The sequence below is a fragment of the Chroicocephalus ridibundus genome, chromosome Z (genome assembly GCF_963924245.1).
Source record: "Chroicocephalus ridibundus chromosome Z, bChrRid1.1, whole genome shotgun sequence".
In the NCBI taxonomy this organism is placed as follows: Eukaryota; Metazoa; Chordata; class Aves; order Charadriiformes; family Laridae; genus Chroicocephalus; species Chroicocephalus ridibundus.
This window is the reverse complement of record NC_086316.1, coordinates 67,217,123-67,237,780: the sequence shown is the minus strand read 5'-3', so window position 1 is coordinate 67,237,780 and position 20,658 is coordinate 67,217,123. Positions and strand designations below refer to the sequence as shown.

The following is a 20,658-nucleotide window of genomic DNA, read 5'->3' as shown; positions in this document are numbered from 1 at the left end:
TTTCCCTCTTGTTGGAAGACATCTTGTTAGAAGATATCTTTGAGAAATCTTATTTTCATAGGAGGAGGTAGAAGAGCACTGGTAGGCAGTGAATACCCTCCTACAAATCATTTCAAGTTTTTGTGGGACTTCTGTGCAACCCTAGATCAGTGATTTCCTGGAAAATTGGGAGTCTGGCCTTCTCCATTTTCTCAAGCTTGTTTATTTAAAAAAAAAAATCTATAACAGTATTACATTTCCTATAAATAAAATTTAGCTTTCCAGAGAATGGATTATTGTAAATAGAAAAAGAATGCCAAAAATGGTGACATACTGGTCATGCAGATCTGAAAGTGAAACATTGATTTCTAGATCTATGAAGTTACTCATTTCCATGAGATTGAACTTTCTATTATAGGAGTGAATACTTTGGAAGGACAGTACAACAAAATAGCAATTCCCAATGAAGATAATGTGGTCATATACTACAAAATCCGACAGCAGCTTGCAAAACTGGGTAAAGAGATTGAAGAATATATTCACAAACCAAAGTATTGCTTGCCCTTTCTGCAGCCAGGAAGACTGGTAAAGGTAATTCAATTATTGTTTTGTTTTGTTTTTTTTTTATTTTGAATCTCTTACCTTTAAATGAAATTTGCAGGATACATTTCTGTCTGCCAGTTTACTGTCTTGAAAAATAACGTGTCATGCTGAGCAACAGTTTGGACTTCCTTTATGTTTCTTTGTTACGCATTCAACAATGAATTAAAAGAAGTATTGTTTTCATGATGAAAAATAGTCCATAACTGCAGTTGTAAATACCGGAAATACAAAACAATATGCTTGCTAGGATGTGATTATACATGCGTTATGTTATAACATCTTGTAATATTTTCAGGTGAAGAATGAAGGTGATGACTTTGGATGGGGAGTGGTTGTTAATTTCTCTAAGAAATCAAATGTTAAGGTAAAATATACATTCTTGCTATTCGAAAAATATATACCTTACTGCTTTTTCTGAAAATAAGATAAAAATCATATTTTCTTTGTAGTTTTCAAAGGCAAAAAAGATTTTCCTTTCACCCCAAATTTACAAAAAAACTCAGGCCTTCCTGAAGTGAAAGTATAAAAAAACAAACTATGGAAGGTGGGACAAACCTTAAGTCCTATGTTCATTTCTTAACTTTGGGCATATTTATGAGGAAATGCTTACTTATGTCTGGGATAAGTAGTTCAAAAGTGCACTTGGCACTACAAATGTTTCTAACTATTTAGTTTGTTTCTGAGACATCCCCAACAGCGCTACACTAAGCCGTTCAGGGGAAAGATACCATGTTATCTACTCTCAGAAAATCTGTAGAAGTGTAAGTGAGGGTTAAGAGCGTAGGGAGACAGACATTTGGCTTTATGTAGTTTTCTTAAACTGGAAAATTGTGTCTTGAGTCCTAAGCTAGTGCATGAGACATGGGGTTGCTTGTCCTCTGAGATGTTGCTGTAGAGTTGAGGGCTGGGAAGTTAAAATACTGAGAAAGCAAAACAATACAAACGGATTCGGGAAAATGTGGAAGAAAATACAAGGCATAGTGATGCAATAGAAGCCAGATTTGGTTCTCCTTCCAAAAATCCATTTTTATGGTTGATCTCTGCATAACGCCAGAGATAATGTTTTGGTCTCACTTTAAGAAATGTTTTGCCAGCCTGCTCTGCGGGCTAAATTAAAACATAAGTTTAAAGTCTATTTTTCTGTGGCAGCACTTTTGCTGTAATTTTGGCAGGAGAGCATTGGCGTTAATTACTAGGTCTAAATGAGAAGTTGTTTTTTTCAAGTTCTGGTGGTGTCTGTACATTGTGGCACCTTTTGGTGCTTCTCCAATATATATTAATTAAAGAGGAAACAAGAAAAATGTGTGCATGCAGAACTTATTAAAAGAGATTTTGTTTTGGTTTTCCATCATCCTTTTGAAAGTCACACTTCTTCCAAGTTGGAAAACTGGACTGTTACTGCTATTGCTTAAACTTTTGCTTCTGGACTGCTTTTTTCATCGAGCCACATGAGCAGTAAAACAGATTTCCCCCTCACTCTAGCCTTCTATGTAAAATTGCCAACTTCTGTGTCTTCTATCTGTGTCATATTTTATCCACACATATATTTGCCTTCCCTATCTGTCCTGTCTCACTGTTGTATAAAGCCTTTTGGTTTGAATGTTAGCTTTGAAATCACGGTCTGTTCTGCAGGAGATGGCTCTGGCTCCAGCAGCACTTTTTTCATCAAGTCATTCTAGCAGCTGGGTTGAATTTTTCCTTCTGAGTTCTGTGGAAAGAATGACAATAGGTGCTGAAAAATTATGGAACAGACTTAAAACTGTGTAACTTTCAAAATCAGTGTGGAAAGACTAGGTTCTATGAGCAGAGGCAAAACAAATGACTTAAAGAAGCTGCTATTTACCAATTTGAATGTGTCTGTTACATACATTTTTTTCCTGGGATACCCATGCATTTCCCCATTACTGATTAATGTAGTAGTATGCTTAGTATTGGAAATATATGACTATTATGCCATGTCTTTAAATCTTCATCCACTTCCCAGCTGTGACAGTTCTTTGGATTTGCTTTTAGAAATGATGTTGAATTTAGTCTATATTACTAGTTTTTCTTTAGTTATAAATTTTTCTTCACTGTTTCATAGTTTCTAATGAAGTCCTTTTTCTAGTGAGGAATATATGTAATTAAGATTCATGTTTAGGGTTACAGTAAGTCTGTATTTCACTGTATAATTCTCTTTGTTACAATGTGAAAGCAAAAGCATGAGTCATTGTCAGTTATGTTCATTATTAATTATATTTAGATGTTTTTCCAGCATAATTTCACAATGCAGTGTTCCACAAAATTGTCAATGCAAATAGCCCTGTATCCTGAATTACAGCAGACCAAAGAATTTATTCCAAGCAGTGGTTCTTGCTATATATTGTGCCGTATAGCAGGCAGCAAAGTAACTATTTACTTTGGAATTCATTTAAAAAAATATATTTTTCAGTAAAAAACTTTATTTCCACTAGATTGTGCCAGCAGTGTGGTCGTTTTATTGTTGTGCTGCTTATAGTCCATATTGTTATCTGATCCTTGATTCTAGACATCAAAGTTTTGTCTGTTAACAGTTATTGATACTAGAATTTGAGATGCTGCAATTTGGTCTTCCTCATTTAGATTATTATAATCCTTGTATATTAAACTTAAATTTACATACTTACCTGTTCATGTTTATTGATAGTGTTTACTCCATAAACATTACTTTTATTGCTGGGTGGTGGTCATTGAATTTTCAGCGAGTCTGATGTTAAGCTGGGAATCTGCATTTGTTATCTGTGCCATATTTCTTTATTTGCAGATATGATGAGCTGTCTTACCTTGTTTTGTTTCCAGGCACGTGAAGTAATAGATGTGTCAGGGCGAATCTAAAATCCTTGGAATACACCTAATCATGCAATACTCTGCTGAAGAGGGCAGAATTTTATCCTTGAAGCATGTGAAATGATGCAGCATGAATCAAAGGATTGTTGAAACTTGATATGACAGAGATGTCTGTGACTAACGAATTTTTGCAGGGAGTTCTAGTCTCCTTTTGCATATAAAAACATGGCTATTCCTGTTCAAGGGTTTAGTACATAAAATGTTGTATAAAACCCATTACAGGAAACAGTACACATTCAAAAAGCAGTTCTAGATTAAGTCACGCCTGGTCAGCATTGTCTAAAAACCTTTGGTATACATAAACTTACAGAGAGTAATATTAACAGCAAATGTTAATGAAGTTTATACTCCTGCTTTATTAATAGATTTACAATACAGTTACTGATAGAAGTATTTTTTCCTCTCATAATTTTCTAGACATCTCCAATTGTAGTATTTTCTGTAGCATATTATGTGCAGCTATGAGTTTAGTCTCTTCATTCAAGTCAGCATTCTAGTTTCCATGGCTTTGGCTGAATACTGATTTGGCATATGTGGGTATTATTTTAAAATTCTAATTCAGAGAACAGCAGTGGTATGAGTCTTGTACTTTGCTTTGAGTGCTTTCTGCAAATGTAGGGTAAAATTCAGGGGAACGGTTTCTTCCCCAGCAAGTAATTGCAATTCTTGAAGAAATTACCTGTCTTGTAGTACAGGATAACCCTGTTTTTCTGTTTAGTTTACTATGGCAGTTTCTCAGTACTTCTGAGAATCTCTTAGAAATGCTAGCTGGCTCCACCCTGCTTTTCATGCAGTGGAAGAGAATAGTGTGTTGTAGATTTGTAGTAAAAAATACTGCCCAGTAAAACTGAACTGAGTTAACAAAGGATTTTGAAGACTGTCCTCTCTTTCTCTCTCTCTCTGGTATTTGGAAGCAGAGAAGCTTGTACGTACTATTTTAGAGGATGGTGCCTGCCTTCCATGTTAGGCCTACAGCTTAGTTCTGTTCAAAGTCATAAAAATATCTGCTTATAGTAGGATTGTATTTGTGCAACCTCAGTGCATGTTGATCTAGTCAAAAAACTAAGGTCAGGGTTTTTTAAAGCAGCGTATAATAAAGGTTATGGTTTTGAGAACAACAGTCTTTAACCACTGTATCTGCATGTTTGTATTCTTTAAATGAATGTCAGATGTTATGTGTGCCCTTTGGGATGTATAAAGCAGTGGCCTGCAAGATGCAGCTTCCTGTTCGCAGCAGATACAAGCTGTCGCTCTTGAAAGATTTTTCTGTGGTGTTTATTGTGGGGAGAAACTTGAACTTGCAAACCTGCAAATGAAAGACACCCCCCCCCCCCCGATTTTGTTTCTTTAAAAAGAAAAAAAGGCAAAGTTCAGTACTGCTAGCGTGATGCAAGTATTTTGTATTACAGTTACAAAAGATGTTGTCTAACTTTGAAAGATCTATGCCTAGAAGAAGAGGCAGAAGCACCTAAATCTGCAAAGTAGACTGTATGCTACACTGGCAAGGGAGGATGGGGAAGGGGTAATTTTTTAAAGTGTATTTTTCTATATGAGGGATCTTTCAATCAATACTGCTTCAGTAGTTTTTTTTTAATATACCGTGTCACTGAGCTTATACTCTGTAAGGAGCAGCATCTCATTTCATACCTTTAATATTGAATAAAATCATGCTTTTTCCTTCCATTCTTGCTGGTATTTTAAAAAACTGTTATGGACCTGTTTTTTCTGTGCCCTCAACAGCCGAATTCTGGTGAATTGGACCCGTTATATGTAGTTGAAGTGCTACTGCACTGCAGCAAGGAGAGTTTGAAAAATTCTGCTACTGAGGCTGCAAAGCCAGCCAGACCTGATGAGAAAGGAGAGATGCAGGTTTGTTACATGTTTATTCTCAATAGTTTCTTATAAATGTTCTCAAAGATTCTATTTCCAAAACATCTGGAAACTGTGGTAAAAGAGAGATTGATGCATTAAGAAAGAAGCTGTACACCTAACTCTGCTTTCTTAAACAGTTGCTGATTTCACTGAAGAGGAAACTTTGAAGTGTGAACAAAATTATTGAGGGAAGAGAAATGCTTTGAAACTAGTTACTGTTGTGTTATGTATTTCAGATCAGTAGATGATAGACAATAGCAGTAATGTAAACGGAGTTACAAAAATGACCTACATGTCTGATAAAATCTGCAAATAAACAAGTGTCTGTAAGCTGTTTTTTTTCTTGGATACTTATGCAGGATTTTGTGGGTAATGTGTGTTTGTTCCACTAGATTTGAGAATTTAGTTATAATTTTTATAACCCTTGAGTAATAAATTTTAGCAATGTTGTTTGGCAGATACTTTTCTTAGCAGTATCTTCTGTCTCTGTGAACAGAATTCTTCTTTTGTTTCTTTCTCTTTTTAGACCCCCTCAGTTTTGCAAGGCTATCTCATTCTAAAATTAAATGGAAATTTTTAGTGAAAGTATTTGCATTATTTAAAATTTTCGATTTGAAACCCTATATCAAGACAAACAATTGTAATTTTCAGGTCAGAGACAGTAGTTTCATTTGTCCACTTTTTTTGTTTCCTGTCACGAAGTCCATTTAAGGCTTGTGATACAGTATTGATTCTTCATGGTGTCTTCATGGTTTTGATACTTATGAATATATATTTGCTGATTAGATGTTCTCTATTATTAGTGTTCCTAGTTAAGTATGTGAAAACAATTTGTCTGGTTTGGATCTTAGGAGGTATTCCTGTACATAAGAGGCAAGGTAATAGAAAGACTTGTAGTCTCTCTCCAGGTTTAGCTGAATACAGAATTTTCCCATTTGGAAAAGTTAACTTTTCATCTTTATTAATACTTTAGCTCATTACTTGCATTTTCCTGCTTCCTTATATTTGTTTACCTACTGGTGGGTCTTTGCGTACTCAGTTTTCCTTCTCCTCGGGAAAGTTTTGCTATGGAACAGTAATAAGAAATATGTTTTTTACTGATTTATCAGTTAACTGCACTCTCTTTGATAGGTTGTTCCTGTTCTGGTACATCTTCTCTCTGCTATCAGCAGTGTTCGACTTTACATACCGAAAGACCTGAGGCCTATTGACAACAGGCAAAGTGTGTTAAAATCTATACAGGTAAGTTCCACTAGGCTGTGTAAGCTCTCTGCTCTGATTAGTGAGGTACTCCTGAACCAACACAACTTGTTCTAAAGAAATCTGTCTAAAGCGTGTGTCACATCTTCAGCCTTATTTTTAAAAGGGGTTGGAAGCCACAATGCACATCAGTTGTTTCTGCTTGTCAACAGTCATTTTAAACTGATTTGGAAAACTGCTGAAACATCACATAACAAACTTACACTACTGCCTTCTGTGTCCCTATAGTTTTGCCAGCTGATTTGTAAAAGTGTAGTTTCTTTTACTGTTACTAATCTTACCAAAAACAATTGTATTTTTTTTCCTTTTAGGAAGTACAGAAGCGATTTCCCGATGGAGTACCATTACTAGACCCTATTGATGACATGGGCATCAAAGATCAAGGACTGAAAAAAGTTATCCAAAAAGTAGAGGCATTTGAGCATAGGATGTATTCACATCCTCTTCACAATGATCCCAACTTGGAAACTGTATACAAACTTTGTGAAAAAAAAGCACAGGTAAAAATATGAAACAAAATGCCTCATATATATTTAGCTGAAGAGAGAGACGGTAATAGTTCCCTTCTTATTGCTTTGCTTTTTATTTGCAAGGCCTAAACAATCCTTTTGAAATTAATAAGCCCAAACCATTCTTTGAAATTAATAAGCCCAAACAATCCTTTTAAAATTAATAAGCCTGAGCAATCCTTTTTAAATACAGTAAAATTATAGAATTTCACTAACAAACTGCCTGAATTGGTGGTATGCCCTTGATTGATACAGATGGGTAGTACATCTGAAAACTCCTCCGAAAAAGTCGTCAGGGAATAGAAGGTTACAGAAGTGCCAGTAGAGTCTTTTTCACTGAATAGGCGTAGCACAATACAATGTAGATAACAGTCTTCACAGATAATTGAAACTGATCATTTTTAATATGCTTGTACAGACCTAAGTGGAATTGGTGGGGCTTATTAGCTTGGGGAGTGTACCGTACAGATCATTGTGCTGCCGCTTCCTGAACTGACTCCCAGCCTGGAAGCAATGCACTTACTTATTTTTTATAGAGTTGTACCCTGCTAGACTGAAACCGGTTGCGCACAAAAACAGCTCTTGCGTTTCTGTGCTGCTGCAGAAAACAGGTTCTCCAGGAGTCGCTTCACACAAGTGAGGTAGTTCTGGTATGAGCAGCACAAAGTTGCGTGTGGTAAGACCTGATGGACTAAGCGTGCTTCTGCGAGGGTGTCTGCATGGTACACCCTGCTGTCTGTCAGGATGTTGACAGTGACTGTGATAAACCAAAAGACACTGGAGAAGATCTAATAGCAGCAAATGATGCCTTTGGGTTACATTTGATTGAATAGCTGGTTAGCTGAGACTTAGCACAGGTCTCAGGAGATGAGTGCTCATTTCCTAACCAAAGTTTTCGTCTGTGGTTCTTTGGTGTGTGCTTTTTGGGTTTTTTCCCCGGTCTGGCTAAATAGATTAACTTCGCAAACTTGCCAGAGTTTCCTATGGGTAAATGGAGCTGATTTTTTTTTTTTTTAAATTTGTTTTAAACCTTCCTTTTAGGAGAATTAGATATCTGAGTCAGTGTCTACCAGTATGTCCCTACACTGTTGTTCTGGGGCCTGTATGAAATTACACAATGTCTTTGAAACAGTTGCATCTGTTAATTCAGCAACGTCTAATTTCTCTCCATCTGATCCCCCAGATTGCTATGGATATTAAAGCAGCAAAGCGAGAATTGAAAAAAGCCAGAACTGTCTTACAAATGGATGAACTCAAATGCCGCAAGCGTGTTTTGAGAAGACTGGGGTTTGCCACATCTTCAGATGTTATTGAGATGAAAGGAAGGGTCGCTTGTGAAATCAGCAGGTAATTGGTTTCTGTGTGCAGTGATTATTGCCATGAATACACACTTACTGTCCTTGCTGACATTAGTATGTCATGTTTATATTTTAAAGTTCTGAGACCATTAGAATAAATATTCTTTAGAGAGACTGTGATCTGTGTCGTAAAGGGAATACACTGATTGAAGCAGTAAAGATAGCAACTTAAGGACAAAATACAAAGATTTTAAAACTAAAATGTGGACACGAAAATGTATTTTCATTTAACATTGTACATTACATGTGAGGATGGTCTCAGTTTTTATGGTTCCACTTCCCATAACTCTCATTACAGAGTCACTCACAAACAAAGATGTAACAGTGATTGTCAGCAGTTACCGAGTTGCTGGCAAGTTTGGAATACAGCTTAATTGCTTCCATAGGGCTGTTGGAGTAAACCTATGGAAGTGATGCACTTTACTGTAATACATTTAGCAAGTACATATATATTGAAACATACTGTAAAGATTCCACAGAAACTCATGAGTCAGAGTTTAATACATGAGAGTGTAACTCAGATTTTGATAGAACTGTGTGTTTTTAAAAGTTATAGTGACTGCTGTACTCCTTGTCTTACAGGTAGTTCGAAAGATTCTACCTGTATTTGTTCAATATCTAATAACATTTTTCCCCTGCAAAATTTGATAGCAAATGGGGAAGCTGAATCAGAATTTTATCGACTTCTTGACTTCTGGAATTCTTTGCTGATGAGTTACACTTTTCCTACTTCCCCCCCTGACCCCCATCCTATGCATTTGTCTGAAACTCCAAAAATAAAGTTGTAGTCTTATCAACAATTTGATGTTTTATCCAAATAGTATGTTTGGATTTTGTATCCACATCATGCATTTCCTTTTATAATTCGTGATTAAGTCTTTATTCTACAGGTAAGTTGAAGCAAGTTTCCTTGCTTCAAAAGTTCCTCTTTTCAGTATCTTGTAAATACCCAGTTGAATCTTTTTTGAGCAGCAGTACCAATTTTAGTCCTTTTTATAAGTTGCCTAACTCTGATTCTTTTCAGTCTCTTGATGTCCTGTCTGATAAAAACTGACTAAAGCAACTGTTAGTACTAACTTTTATGAAAAGGTTGTTATTTTTTCAGTGATTATTTTTTCATTTTATGAAAATGAAATAACTTTTTTAAAAGTTTTTTTTTCCTCATTTTTTTTTATAAGGATTCTTTGTAGTTCAGTAAGAGCTTTTAGTTTCTTTAAAATACTGTCTCACTCTCATATTAATTAGCATCCCCCTTAAAAAGCTAATAAATTAGCATTTGGTGTTCCCATAAGAAAAATTAAGAACCTATTGTTTTTATCTGTATCCAGTTGCTTCACAAAACAGATCAATAGTGCTTCATTTAAAAATTACATTTCAGTAGGTCTTTTCCCTAACCTTCCTTTTTTTCCTCTTGATTTTAGTGCTGATGAATTACTCCTGACAGAGATGATGTTCAATGGTCTCTTCAATGACTTATCTGCAGAACAGGCAACTGCACTACTAAGCTGTTTTGTGTTTCAAGAGAACGTGAGTTACTTCCTCAAGTCGTGAATTGTAGACATTTCTGTCTACCAACAGAGTTATGTATAATTCAGTTCCAGAAGTTGGTCATAGCAGTACAAACCATTGCACATTTTTTTATCCTTTCCTAAGGTGTTTGACATGAACCCCCATTGAACTTAACAAAACCATGTTCAAAACTATGGAACAACTAAATAGAAGGAATTTCAGAAGTATTCAGAAAGCAGGTGCTTTTTTCATACTGTTGGCATACTGTGCAGAAAGATTTCATTTTCTGATTTAGTTTGAGGAACAAGTACTTGGGGAATTCAGTAAATTTTAGTGTTTGATAAAAGGTTTGAGAAGTCATTGAAATAATTTAGGATGGCACTAGCACACATTGAACTTCTATTTTTGCATTTAATTTGGTGTAGAGCAAATGTATGGGAGTGCATGAGATTATTTAATGTTGTCTTTTTCAGTCCAGTGAAATGCCAAAGTTGACAGAGCAGTTGGCAGGACCACTTCGGCAAATGCAGGTAACCTGTCTGTTAGAAACCTGTCTGAGCTCGGGGTTAATGTTAACAAGAGTGAAGTGTATGAGTAAAGTATAATGAGCGCAAGGTGCAGACTTGATTTTGGATCATCAGTGCATTTGCTGCCACTGCGTGTGGTTTTGCAGTGTGTAATAATGGGTTATCTTTATTTTGCAAGAAATCTTTATGCTTATTTAGAACATGCCTTTAAAAACTTTTATAAGCTTGCTTGCTACTCTGTAAGTTGTTAGTGCCGGCAGACTTAATGTAAACAGTGGTTTACTTTCCGATTCTGAGAAATTCACATTAAAAAGGAAACCTCATCCTGTATGCAGTAGCTAATAACGTGCAAGCCTTTCTGTCGGTTAAACATTTGATCTGTTTAAGCATATTATACATTTAAAATACTTTCTTTTAAAGGAGTGTGCAAAAAGAATCGCCAAGGTGTCAGCAGAAGCAAAACTGGAAATTGATGAGGAAAATTACTTAAACTCTTTCAAACCCAACCTAATGGATGTTGTGTATACATGGGCAAACGGAGCCAACTTTGCTCACATCTGCAAAATGACTGATGTCTTTGAAGGTATGTTAATCATTTCTTCTTTAGGAGTTTTGAGATGGTAATTCCATAGCATGGAATCGTAATTCTGAATAACCTTATAATAGATCACAAAATTTATTAACTCAGAAGTATTCAAGTATCTGCACAGCTGAACTAGGTGTGGAAAAAACTTGTTTACTGTATATATTAATTTATAGTTACACTGTTGATAATTTAGAATCTCTAGAAGAATTTTTAAAAGGAATATCTCTACATTTTAAAAACTTTCTGTAAAACTCAGAAATCCTAAGCGAAAAATGTGTTCCAAATGCTTGCCATTAAGAAGTACAGCTCTTGCGCTTTTCCTCATTACAGGGAAGTGTTTTATTTACCTGGTAAATTGACAGTTCCTACTGCTGCCTTAATGATGACAGAAATGAGAGGTGGTAACCAAGTCTCTGTTTTGGATGGTTCATCACTGCAGTGCAACACAGATATCTGAAATGCCTAGATATAATCTGTCACCTGAGCTAATTTGGTTCCTAAAATTGGAGTAGTAGAAACTGCCCCTTGAGGCAGGATGCTTAGTTTTCATTATTTTAAAGGCAGGATGACTTAAAGCCCAGATACTTTGCAAAAAGACAAACCATCCACCTGAAGGTCAAACCAGAATGAAAAACCCAATTTCATCTTTTATGGGCTGTGTTGAAAGTCATGAAGAACAGTAGGATGGGTGTACCAGTCTTACAAGTCTTCGTGTAATGACTGATATTTGAAAATCCTTTTTGAAGTTGTTACTGTCGCCATTGTCTTGCCTCTCTCAAATGCTGTTTTCTTGTTTGTACATACGCAGTTGCAAATGGGAGCCCTTAAAACAAAGGAATTCATGCACTTCTGCAGTACAATGCATAGACCCAGGAACTTTCTAAAGCAGGTTGTCTGTGAGCAACAGGAATCCTGGCAGCCTTAGATTGCTTCTGTTGCAATGAATGTCTGAGCCTTACATCTGCTGTAGCAGCAGCCTGAGTAAGCGGAACACAAAAGGAGAAACAGAGGATGGCTTATGTTTTTATGTTGGCACTTGACCATTCAGAATACACAGGGCAGTAACATTTTCCATGTACCATATTTGGGCTAAGGCTAGTTGGTCAGCTTTGTCCTAGTCAACAGTGCTAGCTCCCTTAAAATGAGATCTTATGGGCCTATTTTGAGAAGTTCAGCTTTTGTGGCAGGGGTTGACGCATTGGTTGATTCTTCCCTTAACTTTTAAGGGGCTGGTTTTCTGTGCAAAAGGAAGGAAAGCACCTCAGCTGTCCACTGTCAGTTATGCTTATCTTAAATGCCAGTGTGGTGTTGCTAAATCCCAGGGGAGTTTGCCCTGGTTAGCCCAGTCGCAACAGTGATTTCAAAGAAATGAAAAGTCAGAATAAAAAGCAAGTAAACAAAAAAAACGACAAAAGACAAACCAAAAACCACAGCATCCTTAGTTTCATCTTATGTACAAATTTGCATTTTGGATATTGGTGGTTCCTGTCTTAATTTTGATTAGAGAGTGCACTGGAAGCCACCACTTTTTTAAAACTAGTTCTTCATCACCGCCACCCCCTCCAGCTTATTAAAAGTGCTTTCTGAAACACTGTGCTCAAGAGGCAGTAGCAGAACTTCTCTAGAGAGAAACCTCAAGTTGATGGCACACTTCCACTCTCACTAGCCTAAATGGTGTTCTGCTATTTTATTAGTCATGATGGTCAACTGCCTGAAACCCCTTTTGGGTGCAGTTCTGAGTAGTGCGAAAGCCTGTAGTTATGGTAAGTAAGTGGCTGCCTTTGTGGGTTGCAGCATAAGCTGGAGTGCTCCAAGAGCACACGTGCTTGCCACAGTTTGGAGCAGTGATGTTTGGCTAATGAAAATGAGTTGTCATTAAGCTGAAATGTGTGTGTTGGGAAGAAATAGAAATTAGAGAAGCTTTCTTAAAGCTGTAGGGAAAAATGGTAAACTGAGCTCGGTGACCTATTCATCAGTTTGCAGATCAGCTGTTGTGTTGTGGAAGTAAGTATAGGCAATAGTAATTTATTCCAAAAATGTGATTTTTTATTTTTTTTTTTCATGCACAAAAAAGTACGTCTGCAACAGCGCCAGCTAAGCTGCCTGCAAATGAGTACTCCCTGAATGGGTGTCAGGGTTGGCCTTGTAAATGGAGATGAGCAGGATCTTTGGGAGCTCAGCTGGGGCCTGCCACAAGGCAGCGTGGCCGGGCTCAGGGGCGCTGCCCGCGGGTCACTTGCTTTGGCTTTGTGCTGTGTCCAATAGATGATGTTTGGTTTATTTCACCTCACATCATTGCAGTAGGTTTTACAGACTGCTGCCTTCGCACAAACTCTTCTTACTACTGCTACCATATGAATGTTTTTTAGAAGTGTTTTGTTATTTTACTTTTTGCAACTTCTCGTTTTCCCAACAGCTTTGTAAAATGTTCTTTTCATCAGGACAGTTTTTCTCCAGGTACTATGCTTTGTCTAGAGATTTGTTTTTCACAGAACCATAGAAAGGTCACCTAGCCCAGCCCCCCTGCAATAAGCAGGGACATCTTCAACTAGGTCAGGTTGCTCATCCCTGTCCAACCTGACTTGGAATGTTTCCAGGGATGGGGCAGCTACCCACCTCTCTGGGCAACCTGTGTCAGTGTTTCACCACCCTCAGTGTAAAAAATTTCCTCCTTATATCTGGTGTGAATCTGCCCTGTTTCAGTTTAAAACCATTGCCCCTTGTCCTGTCACAACAGTACCCATCTCTCTTGTAGGCCCCCTTCAGGTACTGGAAGGCTGCTATAAGGTCTCCCTGGAGCCTTCTCTTCTCCAGGCTGAACAACCCCAACTCTCTCAGCCTGTCCTCAAAGGAGAGGTGCTCCAGCCCCCTGATCATCTTTGTGGCTCTCCTCTGGACCCTCTCCAACAGGGCCATGTCCTTACATTGTTGGGCCCTAGAGCTGGATGCAATACTCCAGGTGGGGTCTCACCAGAGCAGAGCAGAGGGGCAGAATCACCTCCCTCAACCTGCTGGCCACGCTTCTTTTGATGCAGCCCAGGATACAGTTGGCTTCCTGGGCTGCAAGCACACATTGCTGGCTCATGTACTCCCAGGTCCTTCTCCTCAGGCCTGCTCTCAATCCCTTCATCCTGTGTTTACCCTATACAGTCATTTTGCATACAATAACTTTGACTGTAGGTGTGAGAAGATGCTGGGGGGAATGACCAAAGAGCACACTGTTTCCATGCCACCACAAAAGCATAAGTATTAGGCTCATTTTTTTGTGAAACTCAGTACAGTGGCTTGGGCTGAATTGAGAAGTTAAAAACAAGATGAATGTGTAAAAAAACTACAGTGGGTATTAAGTTGCAGTGTAGGAGCTATGTCAGGACTGAGCATTTATGCATTACTGTATGCACGCAATTGAGTGATAGAGTGGTCCATAGGCTCTTGAGAGGCACAGGAGTAGTGAGGTAGACCACTTACTGTGGTAAGTCTGAAAAACTGAGGGCTATCAAAGAAAATAACCCTACATTGTGAATCTCCCAAACCTGTATGGTTGCGCTTGAAAGAAAAATCAACTAGGAATCACTGAACAGCCCAGAACATCTTCTGACTAGACACTAGTTAGAGGCTGTGAAAATAGTAGGAGAAAACAAGAAGAGGACAAGTATTTAGTGGTAGCTTCAAAGAAATGCCCGAGGGAGAAATTTACTGTTAAACAGAAGCCAAGCTAAGACTTGTGGCCGTTCTCACTATTGGCTTCTAGATAATTTGAACAGGGAAAGAAGAAACTTACTGCTTTGGTCCAAAGTGGGCTCAAGCAACTGCATTATTCAGTGAGTTTTGCCTCATTCTTTTTATACAGGTAGCATAATTCGTTGCATGAGAAGGCTAGAAGAATTGCTCCGGCAGATGTGCCAGGCTGCAAAAGCCATTGGAAACACAGAATTGGAAAATAAGTTTGCAGAGGGTATGTATTTCACTTCCACAGTAGAAGAAGTAATTCTAGAAAGCATATTAAAAGGGGGTGGCGGAGCTGGGGTGTGGGTGTAGGTGAATGATTTAGTAATTGTAAGATTCATGGTAAACAGCATCATTGCTCTATTTCCACATAACATCCATGTTACAAGGTTTGAATTAATTTTGTGACTGACAGTGGATGTATAATAACATCCATTTAGGACTTGTAACACTTTATCATTACGTGCTTGTAACTGTACTTAAAATAGTGATTGTGTCAGTTATGACTGCTGGATATTAATAAGGATTTCCTTTTTAATAGGGATTACAAAAATCAAGAGAGATATTGTGTTTGCTGCAAGCCTTTACCTGTAAGAGAAGATATCTTCTAAAAACCCTACTAGATTCATATTAAGGAACAAGTTAATCAGCTTCACATCTTACATCTCAAGTCATTATTTCTTTTAATGGTGTGTATTTGAACCACAGTTGTTTCAACAAGGCATGTACAAACAGCAGTGTATGTAATATATCTGTTACCATGTTTTCAATAAAAATTTACATTTTGAATAGCTTTTTTTTTTTCTTTTAAGCAAGAGCTTGAACCAACAGCAATTTAAAGTTTAGATATACAATAACTGTGATAGGTGTTACTATATACAGGTAAAGTGAGCATCCAAGAGCAGCAGCAGTCCCTTAAAGGCATTTACTTATATTACATAGTTAGACTTGTGAAGTTTTCCTTTCAGAGAGCAAGATGGGTCATTCTTCATGGTTGGTGATTGCTGCCAAAGTGATTTCCATTTGTTGGAGTCTCATGTAGGGTTGTATGGGAATCTTCTTTCGGTTGAAATGTACATCCCCTCACTTTGAAGAAGTCAGACACATACACAACCTAAATGAACAAATTAGTGTTAAGCTCCTGCACTTTTAAGTCAAGTCTTTGAAACAACAAGTAAATGCTTTTGCAGAAGGTAAATTCCATGATCAAAACTAGTAAAAAGTTTAAATGGATTAAAACACTAGAAAATTGCTAGGAAGTCTCATATAAAATTCTGGCATCTGTTCTTTCAATAGCTTTTTCTGCAGCTGTTACCCCCGCCCCTGCCCTTGACCACTTAGCCACTGATGGTCTAAGCCAAATTCAAGGCTTGTGTGCTAGCTAACTGCCTTACCAGGCACTGCTTCATTACAGCAGCAATGGTTTGAACAACTCTAAATGAAGGAGCAAGCTATGCTTGCTGAGGGCCCAGATTACATGTATGACTAAATTTATTCCATCATTTATTTAGAACAGGACAGGAGATCTTGTGCTTCACCTGAGGAGGAAGGTTCAATAATTAGAAACTGTTATTCTCTGGAGTGTCATTCTGACTTGCATTTCTTAAAAAGCTGTTAAGCCACGCCTGGATTCCTCCTTCCTCAGTCCATGTGTCTCACCCACAGCTCCAGCAGCTGGCAAGTCCAACTCTACCTACATTATCCTTTCCTGCACTCATTTGAACATATCACCCCACTTCCTTCACCGCTTCCAACTGTGAGACAGTCTGCAGCTTGCTCTCTTCCTGATGCCCACTTTACCAAGTCTTAGCAGTGGATGTGTGGGGTACAGTGCTGCATGAAGTGCAATAAATGAGAAGCCTTCCCTTACAATCCCTTTTTTCCCCTCCATCACCTCTTCCCCTCCCACTGCAAACCCGACAGCTGCAGAACACAGTTCAGGGCAGTGGCATACACCATCTTCCACACCGAGGGCTCTGATGGCCCAGCATGCTGCTGCAGCTGCATACCAGATGAGTTTCAGCTTCCACTTAAAGCTGAATTCACTCAATTTAGTGCTCTATTTGCAGTTGCTGCACCAGCAGGCTCTTACCTCAGCTTTCTGTTTATGGAGGTGAGCTCTTCAGTTCTTTCAGATAAGGGTTTTGTTTGGGGGGTGGTGGTATTCTTAAAAATAAATTCCTCATCTTTCAACTCTGTTCACTGTAATGCCACCTTCTACTCATTCTTGTATTGCTAAACATGTCCAAGATCTCCAACACCCTTCGCTATGCGTGTATTCCTAATAAAAGTGCCCTCGGCTCTTGTTTCCCTGATGTTTTCATTCTGTGCATCCCTTTTCTTTGAAAGTTAGACTGTGTGAAAATGAGCAGTAGGATTACGTTTTAGTCAACACACAGCTATTTAATAATGGCTAATACAGTATATATAGTTTCCCAGAGCTGCTCCAAGATTTGTTTTGATGATTGGTCACAAAAAGTAAACAAAGCTTCTGACTTTCAGCTGAGAAAGCATTTATTATCTTGGAAGTGGTTCTTCCAGTTGAGCCTCAATTCTTGGTCAGGGAATTCTCCAGTATGACCTCAGTTAGTTCATGTCCCTGCACCACAAGCCCCTCTGATCTGTCCCTTCCCATGGATGAATCCACCATGGCACTCTGGTGACAGCCAGCACAACCGCTGCCACTAAGTCAGCCAGGCCTGTGGCTCCAAGTTTAGCTGATGCTCTGTTCCTTGGGATAGCTTTTCACTCTTCAGTACAGGTAAGCTTCATGTGCTTCTTGTTGTGAACACTTTTTAGCACTCAAAACGCACACAAGAAGCCATGAAAGGTTTTAGTTTCCCATTCGACTGAAAACGCAGGCTGTATAAGCTGGCAGAGGCTGACACTTTCACACTGTCCTTATCCTTAAAGGCCTGGTTTTGCCCTGCTTACCTCATACACAGTTCTCCTCTGCTATTGTACTTGAGATTTAGAATTTGGCTAGAAGTAAAAGGTATGGTTATATAGAGGCCCACATGGTTTTGCAGTTGAGTGTTTCCATCTCCATTATTTGAAAAGTTCTTGGGCAGGGACAATTTTGTGTTGTCTAACAGCTAAACCTGCCACTTATCTCATCATTGGCCCGGAGTCTGCCTCACTCCCTGAAGTACTGTTGCTACACCCAGTTCAAGGAGTTGTTTCCCCTCTCCAGCAATTTCAAAACATTATGAAGACAGGTCTGCTTTCCTCTGAACACAGCCTGCAGTTCTAAGGTGCTGTCTATAAAAGCAGCACTTAGACACACACCCCCCTCGGCAATTACTTACAATGAGCACAGCTACCAATGCTCCCTGAATGAGTCCCGTTAAAACGTCGCTCCAATGATGCTTGTAATCAGAAACACGTGAGAGACCCACATAGATAGATGTAGCAATAAGACCAAATTGTAGAGTAGGACGTACAAGTCTTGCCCAGTCTCCTTTCATTCTGGCCTGAAGGTAAAGCTAAAAGGAAAAGAGAAATTGTTATAAAATGCAGTAAATATAGAAGCAATAATTGTGTAAAATTGTGTTGGGTCTCTTCAAAGAGTTGAGTTGAAATTCATGTTCAGAGACATACTAATGTCCACAAATGTTCCAAGTGATATACAAATGTTAGCTAGCAACCATCCGAATTTACAGTCCTCCAAACATAGGGAGCCCCATCTTGCTCTGAGCAGATAGCATTAACGTCTTCAGTAAAGTTTACATATACTAAATGCAGAGCTGACAGTTTTTAACTTTATTCTCAATTCCCATCACCTTTAGTACTATCACCTTTTAGCATAATATTCCAGCTGCAATTAAGTGTCAGAACTAACTTGACATGATGACTGATTACATCGAGTATCACATTCCTCAGTTGTCACTGGTGCAGTTCACCGAGCTCCATCTGCTCCCAGTCCTTTTTAGCTGCATGTTAACCCCGTTACCACTCTGGTAAGCAAGTGTGTACGTGCACTTCCCATGCTTTTTCTCTCCCCTCAGCGCTATTTCTGTTGTGTATATGCTTTTGATGTATTATCTCAAATTTACTGTGTTTATTACTTTCCCATCCAATCTAAGACCCTACTTTTGTTTCCTTCTCTGGTCTGTCTTAGGACAGAGACCTCTTATTTCAGCTATAAGAGGAGCTTCTCCAAATCCACCCTGTAAACATCATTGAATTTATTCTGGAACTTGATCCTGTCACCAAAAAAAGGACCAGAGTTACCGGATTTACGGAGGAGAACAATACAGTTGGAAGTTATATTTAACAGTTCAAGTATATTTTTTCAGTACCATCTAGGAACTTCAGGTCAAGTACAAAACCTTAATTGACAGTCTTGCAAAATCATAGAAGCTCACTAAAACACAGGCTTCAGGCACTACGTCAGCACGCTAAGCTTCTGGTAAGTCCCTCTATTGCCGACTTCAAAAGCCATGGCTACCTTTTAAAAGCATTACATTTACAATGTAAACACAGGCACAGAGCACACACTGTAGATGCAAAGGTGCTACTTTCCAAAGTTAAACATTTGGGGAATGTTTGGTTGGTTTCTCTGAGTAACTTACATCATAATTTTGGCATGCTGACTTTTTCAGCTATAAATGGAGCATCAAAAAGATCAACCCTATCCATCACCGGTTTTCTTTAATAGCAAGGTCAGGGTGAAATTGGACTCTGAAGAAGCTACAGCTAAGCCTGAACTGGAAAATAATTCCCCCCACCCCACCCTCAAGTGGTGGGCACTACATATTTCTGGGGACCTTTATTTCACCACTAGGGAAAATGTTATTTAGCCACTTCAAAAGTTCCCTGACACACAGTTTTTTTTAACAAAAGGTGTTTTAATGGTCTTTCATTAATACGACTTCCGGATTTACCAACAGCAGACCAGAGCACTACCTGAGCACCAAATGGAACAGAGGTGGGTCTGAGGAGCAGAGGCTGGTAGCCTATACAGAGCTGGCTCATGATTCAATGCTGGCTGTTCTTTCCTCTTTCCCTGTTCCCACTAAATTCTGCTTAAGACAGCTAAAAATACCTTGCTGTAAAAAATTTTTTTCTGTGTAAGCATTTCTGGTAGTTGTCAGAGATGTATATTCGTATTAGAAAGAAAAATGGTTATGCAACTGCAGATAGGTGGGGAACCAGGTTTACTTCTGAACAGGAGATGAAAATGAGGCAAGCCACACTAAAAGCAAACTTGAAGAGATGCCAGCCCACACCACCGAATGACCAATAAAACAGTTTTTGAATCTCCCTTATGCAGTACATATTCGGATTTTCTTTCTGCTTGACAAAGCATCAAACAAGAAACTTGGATTTAACATCTAGATGAAGACTTGAATTCCATACTAAGAGAGTACTCTCCAGTCATAAAGACGACCTGGAGCTGCTTTATTACCTGCAGAACACATGCAGTTGGCTACAGGCTCCATCAGTTCTAGGTGCTTTTGCACACCACCAACTCCAGTAGCTGTACAGGAAATGCCCAAAGCCCTTCTTGCACCATCTACTAGCAGATGAATTTACATTCTTCTAAAACTAGCTGTGAGAAGGGTGAGAAATCATACCACAGAGAAGTGTCAGTGTGACTGATCACTGCTGGGTTTAATTTCAGAAGCCGCAGCTGTTCTTCTGCTTACAATTGTGTTGGGTTTTTTTCTGTTTTTTTTTGTTGTTGTTGTTCAGTTGAGAGCGATTGTTTTATTAACCAGCTGCTGCAATAGCAAAATCCCTGTTATTTTTAAGCAGGTAACTTCAAACTGACACTGGTTTTAATAGGCTCAGGCAGTGATGCTCCTCCGCAAAGATTCTTCCTACCACCATGACTCACTCTTAGAAAGGCAACAGCCACC

The 20,658-nt window shown here is 38.5% G+C and overlaps 2 protein-coding genes across 3 annotated transcripts in view; one reads left to right on the top strand and one right to left on the bottom strand.

The window, feature by feature from the left end:
- The window catches only part of MTREX (Mtr4 exosome RNA helicase), a 46,423-nt gene extending 30,840 nt beyond the window's left edge, over window positions 1-15,583 (top strand). The window contains exons 17-27 of the mRNA XM_063319333.1: window positions 398-570; window positions 878-946; window positions 5,188-5,316; window positions 6,451-6,561; window positions 6,891-7,079; window positions 8,272-8,435; window positions 9,868-9,973; window positions 10,429-10,485; window positions 10,903-11,065; window positions 14,919-15,023; window positions 15,336-15,583. Coding sequence (XP_063175403.1) covers window positions 398-570; window positions 878-946; window positions 5,188-5,316; window positions 6,451-6,561; window positions 6,891-7,079; window positions 8,272-8,435; window positions 9,868-9,973; window positions 10,429-10,485; window positions 10,903-11,065; window positions 14,919-15,023; window positions 15,336-15,388 — 1,319 coding nt within the window. The 3' untranslated portion in view covers window positions 15,389-15,583. The remainder of the gene's footprint in view (window positions 1-397; window positions 571-877; window positions 947-5,187; window positions 5,317-6,450; window positions 6,562-6,890; window positions 7,080-8,271; window positions 8,436-9,867; window positions 9,974-10,428; window positions 10,486-10,902; window positions 11,066-14,918; window positions 15,024-15,335) is intronic.
- The window catches only part of PLPP1 (phospholipid phosphatase 1), a 67,489-nt gene continuing 62,291 nt past the window's right edge, over window positions 15,461-20,658 (bottom strand). For both annotated transcript variants that reach the window (XM_063319336.1, XM_063319335.1), the window contains exons 5-6: window positions 18,103-18,279; window positions 15,461-15,908 (exon numbers count right to left, since the gene is read on the bottom strand). In XM_063319336.1, coding sequence (XP_063175406.1) covers window positions 15,783-15,908; window positions 18,103-18,279 — 303 coding nt within the window. In that variant the 3' untranslated portion in view covers window positions 15,461-15,782. The remainder of the gene's footprint in view (window positions 15,909-18,102; window positions 18,280-20,658) is intronic.